Below are 14,664 nucleotides of genomic sequence, written 5' to 3'. Positions count from 1 at the left end.
TCTGAAGAAGGGTCTAGGCCCGAAACGTCTGCCTTCCTGCTCCTCTGATGCTGCTTGGCCTGCTGTGTTCATCCAGCTCTACACCTTGTTATCTCAGATTCTCCAGCATCTGCAGTTCCTGCTATCTCAGGCCAAAATAGTATCTGGCCTCACAAAGAAAGGTGACCAGGGCTTGGCATACATTCTCCAACCAGGACCCCTGTCACCTGGACTAAGTTATACTTAGTGGCCTCCATCTTTTCAACAATTAATTGGAAAAAAAATTCAACTCATCCATTGCTTGTCCAGAATCCAGTAAGGTGAAAAATCAGAGAAAGTGGTGAGAGAAGTGGATCTGGGTATCATCGGTTCATGTGGAATCATATATTTTTGGTATATATTGCCAAGGACCAAGATGTAGGCAAGGAATAGAAAGGAGCCAGGAAGAGACTCATGAGGACCTATTAGAAGTAACATATAGGAATTAAAAGCAACACATTGCAGTTGATTCTTCCTCTGGCTATAACTCTGACTTGGAGGCAATAATACGTTCAAGGATTTGAGGAAAGAGAGGTTGAAGTGAGAGCAGAAGTTTGCTAGGTTAAGGAAGTCAAGGCTGGGTTTATTGAATAAGTGAGTTATGTCACCAAGTTTGCAGGGGTCTGGACAAGACATTTAAGGGGGCATTTGACCATCCGGAAGGAGAGAAGCTGACCTACAATACCTTTTTTGAGAATGATTACCAATCTCAAAGTATATCATTTGAACTTGGATGTACCAAATGTACACATTATCTGACTAATCAGTTTAGTTTAAAACTTGTGCATGTTTGGTAAGTTTATTGCAGCCTATGTCCTTTGAGCCTTTCTTCAATTAAAGTTCTCTATTTAAAATGAAATTGTAATACTTATTACAATTAGTAATTCTTAGGACTTCAGCTTCAGAAAATTATTTGGTGCTATGTCCAGATGTAAATTGAGTGCAGCTGGCTAGAATGATAAAATAGTTTTGGTCGAGGATTTATCTTTCTGTATGTTTAATGGTCTTCTTTGGTAGGCTATTACCAAGGGAATTAAACAGAAGAGTTTTGCTCATGGGCCAGTTTGATGTATCTGCTTTTGAAATATCATGTCTGCCATTTTCCCGACTAGATTTGCTAAAAGAGTGACCTTGATATTTTTGAAAATGCAAAATCTTGTGTGTATATTTCTCCGAAGTAAGTTTAAGTGGATACCTTGATATAGAGTTGACTTTATTCGTAGAATGAACTCTAAATTGCAAAACAAAATCCTAGTTTTGACCAAATGATGGCAGTCAAAGTAAGACTAGTTGTGCTTAATATTATTTCACGTGATGTGGTTTGCAGCAGCGATATACTCCTTGTATTAAATGGTTCTGCCACTTTTAATCTGTGATAACAGCAAAATATACTTGCCCCAGTGTTAATCTAATGGTTTTATACTGGAATCACAGGAAAGAGTTAAAACAGGAGCTCCCAGTAGGTGTGTTAGGTTAAAATTGAGCTAGTATAGTTTTCCTGTTATCTCGCTAACATGGAATGAAATAAATTTCCAGGTGTGGTAAGTATTGTAAGATTGACACAACAGTAAGACTTGGAGACAAAATATTTTACATGATTGTTTAAAAATTCAAAATAAATTGCCTGTAATTTGCATGCGTTGTTTAGAATGAAGTCTATGCATTTTTTTTTCCTTTCACTGACCAGGTGGATATACAGTATATGACAAGCCGCATGCTAGAGGAGAAATCCTTATTGGTGGCCCAAATGTTACCCTGGGATACTTCAAGAACAAATCCAAAACACTTGAAGATTATTTTGTAGATAAGGATGGACAGGCATGGTTTTGTACTGGCGATATAGGCGAATTTCAAGATGATGGATGCCTTAAAGTCATTGGTTAGTATCTGAAGAGCTTGTAGATATTGTATATAAACTTTAGCATTTAAATTTCCAGTGAATATCAAATGGGAATAGTGTAAATTTTTTTTTGTATCAATGAGTTTAAGTAAAAGAAACTCATTAACTGAAATTTATTGCAAACTTTGTTTAAAAGGTTTTTTTCCAGAAGTATCTGTCTTTTGAATATTGTGTGTGGGACTGCCCTTAAATTTTTCTTGTAATTGGCAGAAACTTGGTTTAATCTTGGGAAAGTGCATTCGTCAACAAGTAAAAATGCCAAATTTGATTAGGAATTAAATCTTTGTGCCCTTCTGAGAACTACAAGTGCTCCTACTAAAGCATTGCCATATGTTTAACTGCAAAATTGCCTCCAGGATTTAGTTAACTTTCTGAGCTGTTTTCATGTCAGTGAGCAGTCAGCAAACATCTGGAAGCAGCTGTTTACTTAAAACAGTCTCATAAAGCATAATGGGCAATTTGGATATGCTGCAAATATTTTACATAAAAGTACTTGATTTAATCTCCATTTACTTTTCTAATTTCCCAGTTCAGTTGACTTCTGTAATGAACGTAACATTTTAACATAAAGTAGTATTAGTAACAAATAGCTTTATAAAAAGATGTATACTCTCCATTGTTAGAATTATTTATTGTATTTTTCAGTGAAAGATATTATGTACCTCTTTTTTTCATACATATAAGGATTTAGATGAGGCATCAAGTTAAAGTGCATAGGAGGCATTTGAACACCTTTTGAGCCACGATCCACTTGACTTTCCATTTTGTATCATCTCACCTGACTGAATCAATACTTAATCTAAGCCATTGTAGAGCTTCTATGTCTTGGATTCTTAGAAGTAATAAGAGGCTTGTTTTAAATAACTCCATTGACATTCGCAATTCAGTATTAGATTATGAAACCAGGGTTAAGAAGAAGTAGCATGACAGGCAGGAAGGCCATTTTTTTGACTGACTGCCAGACTCAACCCTTTTGCGGATATTCCTTTCAATCATATAATTGTCTCATGTAACCAATGCCAACATCTCCAAGGAAATTACAAGATAAAAAGTCTTTTGCGTCTAATGTTTCCAATGTATTCATTTCCATTCTGTTCCCAAGCCCCCGGGCCTGAAAATGAAGAAGCTCGCCAAGAGATAGAGATAATGTTAACAATGTTACTGCAGCAATTTAGCTCATTGGTATTCTGAATCATGAACGGATCAAAGCATATTCTGCTGTCTGCACCAGCCCTTGATGTAAAGCAGAGCTTTAAAGTTTTGAGTAGTGGCATATAATTGACAATACTAGATTAGCAATTTGTTTTATAACATGCTTGGCAATTTTTCTTCTCCACTTTCTCTATTTTAATGAAGTCTTTAATATATTTTGGCTAAAGCACCTGCTGTAAAATTACTTATTAATCTTAGGATTGGTGAAATTATTGCTACTTTTTCGGATTGAAGAAAGCCTTCATAATCACTGTCATTAGCAGCAGCTGGATGTTAGCTGCCATTACGACAGCAGTTGAACGTTGAGCTGGTTGTAGGTGATCATACCCAGCACACTTGGTGTAATAACCAAGTGTTATAATCTTAGACCTATCTGAGAAGACATGTAGGAGAAGAGTGGTAGATGTAGATCTCTGGAATCTGGTCAAATAGATGCTACTACCTAATGGACCTATCCTAATCATGCTTTGCCAATGTCCATCAAAGTCAGCATAGCCCTGCATTTCTTTGCCACTGAAGATTTGTGGATTGCTACAGGAAATGCCAGCCCACAGCTGCATTTAGCAGGTTATGGATCCTGTGCTGACTGGAGAAGAGTAGTGCACTTCCTTCCTCATTGATCTGTTGAATCAAGTAGGAGTTTTGCAGCATTGTCCAGGTTCCCACGCATGCAGGGCACCCGAGTACATGGCGCCATTAAGGTACTAGAACATGAGCCAGAAGGATACAATATCAGTATGCTTCCAGCTGTCAGTGAAAGGAATGCCCTGACACGAACTGCTGCCACAATGGAATTTTATGAGAAGTTAATTAACATCCCTCAATATTTGATACTGAGAATGTGGCAAGATGGTTACTGGGGAAAGAATGCCTCTTCTAGTGTGGCAAATGATACCCCTGAGCAGCCATACCAAACTGGAGGACCACTGGAATCCTTATAGAAGTAATGGCGATTCTGAAGAAGATTTTGACCAGTTGAGGGATTGTCTGCAATATGCCCCTAGAACAGGGTTCCACATCATTGCACTCTTCCCAAATTGAATGCTGCATAATTTCTCACTGGTGACTTGAAGTAGGAAAAGGCAGACCAACAATTCACATTGGGCAAGCAGGAAGAGAGGAGACAGCAGATGATGGATCACCATTGATTCTCCTAACTGATTTTCCTCATTCTGTCCTCAACAAGGTCATCCAAACCTGTGGTGCTCTTGCAGCAAGTTCTGTACCCCTGACAAAGATATATTCTCATACTTGTTTTGAAATTGCTCTGTGGCCTCAGTGTTCCCCATCTCTGCAGTCTCCTCTAGCCCCACAAAAATCTCAGACATAGTTGTATTGCTCTTATTCTGTCTTCTCTTGCCTTCCTAATTATATTTGATCCACATCTGATGGCTATTCTTTTAATTGCCTAGATGGTTCCTGGGGCTTGCAAACATGAATGAAGAGTAGCAGGCCATTCAGCCCTTTTGAGCCTGCTGCAGCCATTCAATAAGATAATGGTTGATCTGGTTGTAACTTCAAATCCACATTCCTGCCTACCCTGATAATCTTTCATCCTTTTCTTGAAATGTTTCTATTTACTTTGCCTTAAAAATATTCAAGGACTGATTCCATAACCTTTTCAGAAAGAGAGTTTCAAAGACTGAGGGGTGGGGGGGAAAAACACAAAATCTCTCTTTAGTGGGCAACCCCTCATTTTTAAAACTGTAATTCTAAATGCTTCCATATGAGGAAACAACCTCACCACATCTGCAGTCAAGACCGCCTTAGGATATTTTTGTTTCACTTATTAACCCTCCCGACACCCCTCTACATCATTTTCCTCCTTTATGACACTTAAATTTAAAAAATCTTTCATCATTGAGTTAGTATCTCCTTATGGGATTATAAAATACTCCCAACCAATGAGGAAACCACTACCAGTATGGCGTTGATACAGTCCGGTACCAACAGCTGATATGAAAATGTCAAACATGATTATTAATTGAATGCCAAACTTAACACATTGGAAATTTTTGGTCATCAATTAAAACCATATCTTTAAAGAATACATTTTAAAGGAAATGAAAACTTTACAGTCAAAAGTTGCCAAGTTCATAACATTGTCATATAGAGAAAGTAGAGTTCTATTTGGATTTGGGTAATTGGATGTTGAAGGGTGGATAATGAATTTTCTGGCAAATATATTTTTATTTCGAGAGCTGCTGTAGTAACTACAATTATATATTTTGTAGATCGTAAGAAAGATCTTGTGAAGCTGCAGGCTGGAGAATATGTTGCCCTGGGAAAGGTGGAGTCTGCTTTGAAGAACAGCCCATTAATAGATAATATCTGTGCCTATGCGAACAGGTAAGTATTATGCAAAATCCTTTTTGAGCGAAATGCTCCAAGTACTAAGATTGCTGTGTTGCTTCCTCATTGATTATTTAGAGTTCAGATAAAGTCAGTAAATCTAAGCTATTTACATGAAAGCTGCTTTTTTTCCGGATTTTCTTTCATTTATCTGCCCTGGAAAGCGTTTTGAAGGGGATTGTTGTGGGGGGCAACTTTCACCAGGTTCATTGTTCCTTTCAGAGGGCAGTACAAAGAGAAATATTGCAGGCGTATGTCACTTTTTCCTCTCTTTAACACCTTCGGATTTGGCCATTAAAAATTTCTGCCCCGTGCCAATGTTGGGTAATAACTTGTTGTCAGAAAAGCAATGGAACAATTTGACACAGTTATTTGTGTGTGAAAGTCATAGCAATTTTAGGTGAGAGCAGATACAAAATGCAGAAATTAAAATGCTGCTGTCCCAAATATCTCTTCATTACGAATGACATCTTATTGTCTGGCCAACTGTTGGAAAGTATTGAACAGCATGACATTGCTGTACTTACACAGTTGATATGCACTGACCACTGAAGTTTAAGCCATTTTCATTCTTCATTGCTCTTTTAGAAAATATAGTAAGTATTGAAAACTGTCACAACTTTTCTGGTACTGGAAGTTAGATATTACATTCCTTTAAGTTTTGAATTGTTGCAATTTTTAAGTTAATTTTTATATTTTTCCTTTCCGTCTATCTTCTCTCACTGCTTCATAACACAGTCCTATCCAGTCTTTATTTTTCTTTCTTTTACCTGATTTCACATTGCCCTATTCACTCTTGTCTCAGAACCAGATTTGTCTTGCTGTGATGTTAATGGCAACCCACTGTGTAAAAATTTATAATATCTTTTTACACAGTGGCAAGTTTAACTATTGGCACACACCCTGATGCAGAAAATTACGGATCTATGTATCTAAATTTTTATAAGCGTGAATGCCATCCCTAGATGTTTTATTTCTGTACATGCCATTTATACCGCACAACTGGAAAATTATTTGCGTTTATGGGAATGCTGAAAAATATATGCACCCCTCTTGTAAGCAATCAGTTGTTTCTGAACATAATGTGGGGTTTTTAATGCCAGGTTTTTGAATTTAATTAAAATTTGTTTATTCTGAAGATTTATCAGCCACCCATGATTAGTGGTTATGTTTCTGTCTTTTCAGTGATCAGTCTTATGTCATCGGTTTTGTGGTGCCTAATCAGAAACAGTTATTAGCTCTAGCTCAACAGAAGGGAATAATAGGAAGCTGGAATGACATTTGTAACCACCCAGAAATGGAGAAAGAGGTGCTGAGAGAAATTACTGATGCTGCTGCAATAGGTGAGCTTCAACTTTTTTAACAAAATAGCCCCTCTATTGAAGTGTCTGCTCCAGATATAAACTTTGATCAATAAAGGTAATATTCCAAAAATGGCTGAATTGGTTAAATATCTATCCACAGCTTCAGCTGTCGTGGCCCTTATAAATAAAAAGTGCTCCTTTTCAGTCATGCCTAACAAAGTAGCCTCATGATCTGCCATTGTCAGGGACTTCTGTCAAACAAAACTTGGATGTTTTCCTATAGAATGTGAAAGAGGAGAAAATAGATATGTACAAGATAAAAGCAAAGTGAAATGACAAAACCAGTATAGGTGAAAGTAAGTTTGATCAGGGCACCTTTAATACAGATTGCTTCTCCCTAATCGGGACCGTTTTGCTGGACTGGAGAATTTACCAGACCAAAGGAAATCAAGTGAATTCGGTGCATAAACACATTAAAAATAAAGGCCTCACCTTTTACTTCCATCAATCACATTTCTAGGGAATCTGAAAGTACACTTAGTCCTTGGTATCTGACAATTTGTTACCCACGAGTCCGCAAAGTCAACCATAGATCATAGAACATTACAGCACAGTACAGGCCCTTCGGCCCTCGATGTTGCGCCGACCTGTGAAACCAATCTGAAGCCCATCTAACCTAAACTATTCCATTATCATCCACCTTTGCACTGTCTGCAAATTTGGCACAGTACATTCACTTCCTTCCTCCAAGTCATTATAGACCTCATTTTTCCCATTGTCTCATCTGGTCTGCCTCAACAAACATAGTGGTCCTTTGTGGTACATAAGGGAGGTATTTGCATTTTTTTAGTCTGTGGGAAGTCCATGCTGTTATCCCTTGCGAATAATGAGGACTTGTGTACTACGGTGCTGGACCACAGAGGTTGCCATACCAGAAGGCCAGATTAGGGAGATGCAACTTGTAGCAGCAAAGGCTGTTAATCATTTGCTCAGGGTTAGCCTATTATAGTTTAAAGATTAAAATGATGAGAAATGGCATGTGTAACTTGCAAAAATAGGTGGTTATAGTATTTCCATAAAACATGAAACATGGCTAGAGGAAGGGATGAGACGAGGACCCAAGACAGCAGTGAGAGAAGGATCCTGAGGCATGCAGTTAAAGATCAAGCTAGATTCATTGTAACTGATTCTTGCACTACTGCAGAGACAGAAGCTAGGTGTTTTGAGTCTCTGGTGGTGATTAAGGTCTTTCCATTCTTAATTTCAAATTGGTGGTAAAGTTAATAAAACATACATAAAAAGCAGCAAATAAATGTAGAATACAATTCATAGAATAGAATCGTAGAATCCCCATAGTGTGGAAACATGCCATTCAGCCCAAAAAGTCCACACCGATCCTCCAAAGAGCATCCCTATCCCTGTAACCCTGCATTTCCTATGGCTAATGCACCTAACCTACACATCCCTGAACACTATGGGCAATTTAGCATGGCCAATCCACCTAACTTGCACATCTTTGGACTGTGGGAGGAAACAGGAGCATCAGGCGGAAACCCACACAGACACGGGGAGAATGTGCAAACTCCACGCAGACAGTCACCCTAGGTTGCAATCAAATGAGGGTCCCCGGCGCTGTGAGGCAGCAGTGCTAACCACTGAGCCACCATGTTTTAGTTATTGATTAGCTCATTGTGGGTGCCAGGTCAGGTGACATGTCAAGACTGCAGCATGTGAGAGCTCTTAGATACAATTGTAATCCAGTGCAAACATGTCAGCAGTCAGTGCTTGAAATTCAGGCAACCTCAGTCCAGTATTTGAGCTTGAGGCTGAACTACACTTATAAAAAAACTTATAATGCATTATGGGAAGTTACTTAGATTCTGTGTGTCAGGAGGCAGTCACAACACTTGAGAGTCTTCTGATTTGGCCACTGGTCAGGAGAATGTGTGACTAGGTAAGGCAAGTAAAGGGACCCAGAAGACAGGAGTATCAGCCTCTGTAGTTGCCCAATAGGATTCAGGTACACTCAGCCTGTTTGGATGAAAGTGGGCACTGCTGGATGGATGAGCAAACTGACCATGAAACAGGAAGCCATTCAAGTCGGGGGTGCAACTAGGAATGTAATAGGGGACATTGACACCATTGTCTACAGCAAAGAGCCATACATCTGTGTTGCCTGCCCTGTGCAAGGGCTTAGGACATCGTCTCAGGATTGGAAAGGATCTTGCAAGTGGGATAGGAAGGATCCTGTTGTTGTGGTCCAAATGGGTACCAGTGATATAGGTAGAACTAGAAAGGAGATTCTACGCAGACGGTATGATGAGTTATGCACTAAATTGAAAAGCAGAGCTTCAGAGTTATAGCCTCTAGAATATTATCTGAGCCACAACCAAATTGGCATAAGGTTTGTAAAATTAGATGAATATGTGGCTCAGAGGTTGATGTGGGAGAAGTGGCTTCTGGTTCAGGAGCCTCTTGGTATCACTACTGGGGAAAGTGGGAGGCCATACCATTTGGGATGGTCTATGCTTGGACCATGTTGTGTCCAGTGTTCTTATAAGCCACACAACAAGGGAAACAGTGAAGGTTTTAAACTAAATTGAGGGGAAAAGGGTTCAAATGTGATGTATCAGAAGAATCGAGACAATCTGAGAGGAAGGTGAGAAATAAGAGTCTGAAAATGGGAGGAAGGGACAGAGCAAAAAAAACTTATGAACATACTAACAATCCAGACCAGATGTTGTAAAGATAACATAAAGACAAAACTAAAGCTCTGCTTCTGAAAGAATAAAGCATTCTTAACATAGTAAATGAATTGATCCGCACTTTGTGGCTGCAAGATGGTGAGGATTGGCTGAATATTGAAGGATATATGACATTCAAGAAGCATAGGAAGCTAGGTAAAGGAAGAAGGGTAGCATTCTTTATCAAGGCTCGCATTTGTGCACTAGTTAGAGCTGACATTGGTTTAAGAACAAAGAAGGATACAGCACAGGAACAGGCCCTTTGGCTCTCCAAGCCTGTGCAGACTCATTTTGCCCTTCCGTATTAAAACGGTCTTCATTTACAGGCTTGGTATCCCTCTATTCCCTTCCTATTCGTGTATTCGACCAGGTGTGTCTTGAATGCTATTGTTATATCTGCTTCCACCACCATCTCTGGCAGCACATTCCAGGCATTCACCATCCTTGGTGTGAAGAACTTGCCTTGCACATCTTTTAAACTGCCTGCACCTTGAACCTGTGTCCCCTAGTAATTGATCCCTCCACCCTCAGAAAAAGGCTCATACTATCCACTTTATCCCATTCACAATCTTTTAAACTTCTATCAGGTCGCCCCTCAACCTCCTGCATTCCAGTGAAAACAAACCCAGTTTATCCAACCTTTCTTCATAGCTAAAATCCTTCAGACCAGGCAACATCCCTGGTAAACCTTTTCTGTACCCTCTCCAAAGCATCCACATCCTCTGGTAGTGTAGTGAACCAGAACTCTGTGCAATATTTCAAGTATGGCCTAACCGAAGTTCTATAAAGCTACAGCATAACTTGTCTATCCTTGTACTCAATGCATGATCCAATGAAGGCAAACGTGCCAAAGGCCTTTTTACTACCCTATCTACCTGCGCTGCCACCTTCAGTGATCTGTGGACCTGCAAACTCGATCCCTCAGCATGTCAGTACTCCTAAGGGTTCTGCCATTCACTGTATAATTTCCACTTGTATTTGACCTTCAAAATGCATCTCGTAATTGTCTGGATTAAACACCACCTACCATTTTTCTGCCCATGCCTCCAACTGATCTGTTGTCCTGCTGTATCCTCTGACAATGCTCCTCACTATCTGCAACTCCACCAATCTTTGTATCATCCACAAGCTCACTAATTAGACCAGCTACATTTTCCTCCAAATCATTTATATAGACCACGAACAACAGAGGTCCCAGTACTGATCCCTGTGGAACACGACTAATCACAACCCTCCATTCTGAAAAGCATCCTTCCACCGTTACCCTCAGTCTCCAATGACTAAGCCAGTTCTGTATCCATCTTGTAAGCTCACCCCTGATATGATGTGACTTCACATTTTTGTACCAGTCTGCCATTAGGGACCTTGTCAAAGGTTTTACTGAAGTCCATGTAGACAACATCAACTGCTTTTCCCTCATCAATCATCTTTGTCACCTCCTCAAAAAACTCAATCAAGTTAGTGAGGCAAGACCTCCCCCGCCCAAAACCATGCTGCCTATCACTTATGTCCATTTGCTTCTAAATGTGCGTAGATCTTGTCCCTGAGAATCTTTTCCAATAATTTCCCTACCACCAATGTGAGGCTGTCAGGCCTGTAATTTCCAGGATTATCCCTGCTACCCTTTTTAAACAACGGGACAACATTGGCTATTATCCAGTCCTCTGGGACCTCACCTGTGCCCAAAGAGGATACAAATGTCTGTCAGTGCTCCAGGAATTTGTTCTCTTGCCTCCCTCAATATTCTGGAATAGATCCCGTCAGGACTGCTCTTATCCCTGTCCATGAGCAGCTAACTCATTGTATTATGAGCACTACTCCCGAAATGCTCCCCCAATGAGGTTTAGGAGTTCACGGTGGAGATGAGGAATTGTAGGGGAAAGAGAAGTTGGGGTAGTCTACAGCCCCCTAACATTAGCCACAATGTGGGACAAAGCATTCAAGAAGAAATATTGGGTTCTTATGATAAAGGATCACTATATTCATGGATGAATGTACATATGAACCGGAAAATCCAATTGTCATTAGTAGCCTGGATGAGGAATTCATAGAATGCTTTTGAGAGTTTCTTTGAGCAGCATGTTCTGGAACTGTATTAAATCTGGCATTGTGTAATATAACTGGATTAATTAATGGCCTCATAGTAAAGGTACGCTTAGTTAACAGCAACCACAATCTGATATTTACATTAGTTTGAAAGAATAGATTGTGTCTAAGACCGGTATTTTCATTTTTAAATGAAATTGGTAAATTTGCGTGAAAGCTGAGCTAGTTGAAGTAAACATATTAGGTTAGGGATAGATCAATAGAGACTCAATGTATGTTTCAGATATTACAAGTATTTACAAAGGAAAAATGTAAAGTGTGAGTGAATGATAATGGGAATTTGATAGATGATCAAGGAGTGGCAGATAAAATGAACAAATCTTTTGCTTCTGTCCTCCACTATACCCAGAATAAGTGCATTCTTTTGAGGATAACATGGTCAGGCTTGGACTCAAGCTGTCTGACTGCCCAAGGATAAGAAGAGTTTGCTTTTTGGTTGCTTGGTGGTCATATTTGATAGAAAACATGTTTTGAAAATACAGAACTGACAGATTAAATGTTTTTTTTTAATTATTCACACTGTGTTGTGAGATTGTAGAATGAACTATTAGGTCCAACATTTAAGAATTGATTAGATGCGTGATTGAAGCTGAAGAAATTAAAGGAATTTGGGCGCATAAAAATTGTGACTGGTCAAGGAGGGCAAATACTAACATGGGCTAATTTGGTTAAGCAGATCCTCTTTCTCAATTGTAATACTTGTGTGATTCTATCTAACTGCCAAATGCATTGAAATCTATGCTATTCCTATTTTAATATTTTAACTTTTTTTTTGTATTTGCAGCACGATTGGAGAAGTTTGAAATTCCGTTGAAAATTCGACTGAGTCCTGAGCCGTGGACACCAGAAACAGGCCTGGTCACTGATGCCTTCAAATTGAAACGGAAGGAACTCAAGACCCACTATCTAGCAGACATTGAACGAATGTATGGAGGGAAATAATACCTGCACTCCACTTCAGCCCATTAAATAGGAATGAATTCGAAGCATAATTACAACTGAGACCAAAATACATGCAATGTTTTTCAAATCTAAAACCATAGGATTAATTAATTGGAAGAAAGCATCACAGTATCTTAAGTTACCCTGTACCAGAAACTAACTATTGTTTGATTGCAAGGTATTAACATTTATCCGGGTCAGGATTACTAAACCAATTGAAGCAAAAGTAATGTTTCTTTTCGTGCTTATTTATAAATTAAATTTTGTTCAACAAATGGACTAGGAAAGAAATGAATTGTACATAACTACATGATGTCATGAGCCTCTAATACAGTGCTGTTCTCGCATGATTGTGGAAACAGTATAGTTTATTTATTATACACGTGTGCAATGTTTAAATTAGCCATGTTTTGATCTGTGCAGGGCTTGTTCAATCCAAGAAATTTCAGGAACTTTTGATGAAGTTCGTTGATGGCTGTCTTTTCAGGTAATTAGCCGATTCATAAAGATCAGCGAGGTCCCAAGTTCAATTCCTAGACTGAGAGTCTGTGAAGAGTTAATTGATCTCCCCAGGATAGTGATGTGGATGCTTAAATTGTGAATGAAAAGTCAGTCAAGCAGCAACCCTGATGGTTATTCAGTAATTCTAGCTGGAAATGTTCAAGTGTCAGCTAAGGACCAAATTGAACTTGGTTATGTTGTCTCTATTCCTATTCTCGTGGCCTACACTCACTGTCAATTTCCACATATGGATTATAGCCACTTGGATAAGTATCTGGAACTTGTGGAATCATAGCCTTGCATGTAGTCAATGTGTTCATCGAAGAATAGGGAAAATGGTCTTGAGGAAAACCTTAATTAGCACTGAGGTATATCGTACATGGAAGAAAGTTTATAAATCACAAACATTTAAGCCTGTTTTTATCTATATTTGTGCATTGTATTTGTTTTATTAGCAGATTGATCGTAAATTGTTAATGAAGAAATAAGCAGAAAACTGCTGTGTATGACTGCTGTTGAAATATTTCAGAATGGCTGATGTTTTGCACCTTAACCAAGTTAGTGTGTCTGAATTTCATAAAACACAATAGAAATGCATTGTGTAGAAATTCATTGTCAATCAAACTTAAAAAAATCCACATGATACAAAGATTCAGACATTTTGTTACAATGTGATTGTCATTGATTTTTAAGAAATGTTTACATCATAGATCAAGCTAATATTGCCTCCAAGTTTCCGAAGAGTTCTATTTGTTTTGTGCAAGTAGGAACTAAAGACGTCTAAATTTGTTAAGAATTAAATGGTCTCTGCATTACTTGGAGTATTCAAATAGAACTGTTTTCTGGCCCCTTCACTATCATCTCGTCTTGGGCCTTGGTTTTGGGATTGGTAATAGCCATAGGCATTAGGGAATTGTTGTAGAAAATTCAAACATTGTGTACACCAGCAAGAAAAGATGATTATTTTTCCTGAAGCTTTTAACTTATTTTTTGATTGCAGAACTATGGCGTATTACAGCTTTAAAATGGGCATGCTGAAACATGGCATATTATCAATGTAAATTAGACAGTAGTCAGTAAAATCAGAAACAAAAACAGAAGTTGCTAAAAAAAAAAAACAAGCTCAGCAGGTCTGGCAGCATCGGTGAAGCAAAATCAGAGTTAATGTTTCGAGTCCAGTGACCCTTCCTCAGAACTGATAGGGTCACCGGACCTGAAGCATTAACTCTGATTTCTCTGCACATATGCTGCCAGACCTGCTGAGCTTTTCCAGCAATTTCTGTTTTTGTTTCTGATTTACAGTACCTGCCGTTCTTTTGATGTTTTTTTTAGTGGTTAGTAAAATATTTGGGTTGTATGCATCTTTTGTTTTTCAAAACATATCAATTTAGTGCTTCTGACCTTGATCTGTACACATGATAATCCTAATACCAGCTTTTGCAGTTTACCGATTTATAGTGTAGACAGCTATTACACTCGGAACCACATTTTCAGTAAAACAATATTGGTATTAATGCTTAAATTCAAATTCTTCAGCTGCTTATTGATTGTCTTTTGTTCTCAGATCTTGTTTACTGCCAAGAAT

General features: G+C 38.7%; 1 protein-coding gene across 2 annotated transcripts in view; it reads left to right on the top strand.

The window, feature by feature from the left end:
* The window catches only part of acsl3a (acyl-CoA synthetase long chain family member 3a), a 111,511-nt gene extending 97,257 nt beyond the window's left edge, over nt 1-14,254 (top strand). For both annotated transcript variants that reach the window (XM_020528701.2, XM_048604247.1), the window contains 4 exons: nt 1,706-1,897; nt 5,365-5,479; nt 6,668-6,825; nt 12,421-14,254. In XM_020528701.2, coding sequence (XP_020384290.2) covers nt 1,706-1,897; nt 5,365-5,479; nt 6,668-6,825; nt 12,421-12,578 — 623 coding nt within the window. In that variant the 3' untranslated portion in view covers nt 12,579-14,254. The remainder of the gene's footprint in view (nt 1-1,705; nt 1,898-5,364; nt 5,480-6,667; nt 6,826-12,420) is intronic.
* Nucleotides 14,255-14,664: the final 410 nt, after the last annotated feature.

The sequence above is a fragment of the Rhincodon typus genome, chromosome 13, assembly GCF_021869965.1.
Source record: "Rhincodon typus isolate 14 chromosome 13, sRhiTyp1.1, whole genome shotgun sequence".
NCBI lineage: Eukaryota > Metazoa > Chordata > Chondrichthyes > Orectolobiformes > Rhincodontidae > Rhincodon > Rhincodon typus.
This window is presented reverse-complemented; position numbering and strand designations above follow the sequence as displayed.